The sequence below is a fragment of the Microchirus variegatus genome (assembly GCF_963457635.1).
Source record: "Microchirus variegatus genome assembly, chromosome: 11".
In the NCBI taxonomy this organism is placed as follows: domain Eukaryota; kingdom Metazoa; phylum Chordata; class Actinopteri; order Pleuronectiformes; family Soleidae; genus Microchirus; species Microchirus variegatus.
The window spans coordinates 9,521,695-9,523,366 of record NC_139812.1 but is presented as its reverse complement, the minus strand read 5'-3'; the positions used below and the strand labels follow the sequence as shown (position 1 = coordinate 9,523,366).

Genomic DNA, 1,672 nt, shown 5'->3' with positions numbered 1-1,672 from the left:
CAGAAGAGTCAGAAAATAATGAAGCATAACATTCAATCACAGGAAAAAAAAAAAAGTAAATAACTACAATTTGACATCTTCATCAATAAATAATAATATGCTACGCTATTTAAAAAAAAAATGTAAAACAATACATTTGAAAATTACAGAAACATAAAAAAAATTGTTTTGATAATTACCAGTGCTCTTACTTTAGGACAGGGTGGTGGTGTAATAAATGTGTTAAGCACTGTATATATAGAGAGAGTGAGTAAAAGAGCGAGATCCAAAGAGAGAGATCCAAATTAAAGAGTCTAATGGAGGAACGGCGGAACTGAAGATTGCAGCCTATTCCACCTACCGGCTCTTTTTACGGGGGGGCGATACCGGAAGTCACAACTCCAGTGTTTGTGGTGCGGGGGAAACGAAGTCGCTTCAGTCTCTTATTTTACGTCTTCTGTCTCCTCCACTCATCTTTTTACATCTTAACCGGGTACGTATGTTTAGTGCGTTTTATGTTTGTGACATTTCGCTAAATTAGCCGATGCGGAAATAGTAAACACACTGTACGTGTGGGTAGTTAGCTGCTAGCCAGCCACACGTTTACTGTTAGCATGCTAACAATTCATCTGTAGAGACAAAAAAAATTATCGGAGAGATATTCAGGTTATATCCAACTATTACGGTATACACCAGATGATGCTGTCATATCCACAGTTATCAAGCAATGCTATAATATGTACCAGGTACGAGTCTAACTACTAACTTGACTGAAAACTTGTTTTTCTCTCACCAGAGCTTCCGGAAATCTCATTTGAGCCACAATGACGGACCGATACAACATCCACAGTCAACTGGAGCATCTGCAGTCCAAGTACATAGGCACTGGGCACGCCGACACCAGCAAGTGGGAATGGCTGGTGAACCAGCACCGGGACTCTTACTGCTCCTACATGGGACATTTTGACCTGCTCAATTACTTCTCCGTTGCTGAGAATGAGAGCAAAGCTCGCGTCCGCTTCAACCTGATGGAGAAGATGCTCCAGCCATGTGGACCACCAGCAGACAAACCGGACGATGCTTAGGTTACACTTTCAGCCTGGTGTGTTTTTTTGTAGTGAATACTTTTTTTAAGGATTTTGTTGATTTTTCCTCATCTTGATTTTTCTGCCAAACATCCTGTGTCATGGGTGCGTCTGAAATGATGGACTGGATAATCATGTACACAATGTAAGATGCCTAGACACTCGGTTATGTTTTCATCTGGATCACTAATAAAAACATTACTTCTTGACCCATAAAAGGTCTACAACTTTCAGGAACGTTAGCTATGAAGTTTAAAAAGAACAGTTTCCTGTACATTCACCAGAGAACATGCACGTTAATTGTACAACTTTATGATCCGTATCATCTGTGAAAGCATTTGTATTAATTGACTGGGCTGCATTTTAGCTCTGAAATGTCTTGAGTTAATTAAAATGTTTTTTTCTCTATGCTGGCCTCCTCTTCCTGTGGATCCTTAAAATCGAGACATTTAATTCATGCATTACCCTCAGTGACGATGGTAACAACATTAAAACAGGAACTACTCGACGAAACAGTATGTCATGGAAAAACTGAGCTACATTTCCTAAAATTTCAGTCATTTAGGACTAAATGAATACAGTATTTTAGTGGCACTTAACGTGGATTA

The 1,672-nt window shown here is 39.3% G+C and overlaps 1 protein-coding gene across 1 annotated transcript; it reads left to right on the top strand.

Annotated features, from left to right (window-relative positions):
* Positions 1-365: 365 nt before the first annotated feature.
* On the top strand, positions 366-1,394 carry sf3b5 (splicing factor 3b, subunit 5). The gene is made up of 2 exons (XM_083898030.1): positions 366-472; positions 776-1,394. The coding sequence occupies exon 2, from the start codon at positions 804-806 to the stop codon at positions 1,062-1,064; it is 261 nt and encodes an 86-aa protein (XP_083754156.1). The 5' UTR covers positions 366-472; positions 776-803; the 3' UTR covers positions 1,065-1,394.
* Positions 1,395-1,672: the final 278 nt, after the last annotated feature.

Coding starts and splice junctions, on each gene's coding strand:
- sf3b5 (XM_083898030.1), top strand. CDS start 804: ATGACGGACCGATACAACATCCACAGTCAACTGGAGCATCTGCAGTCC.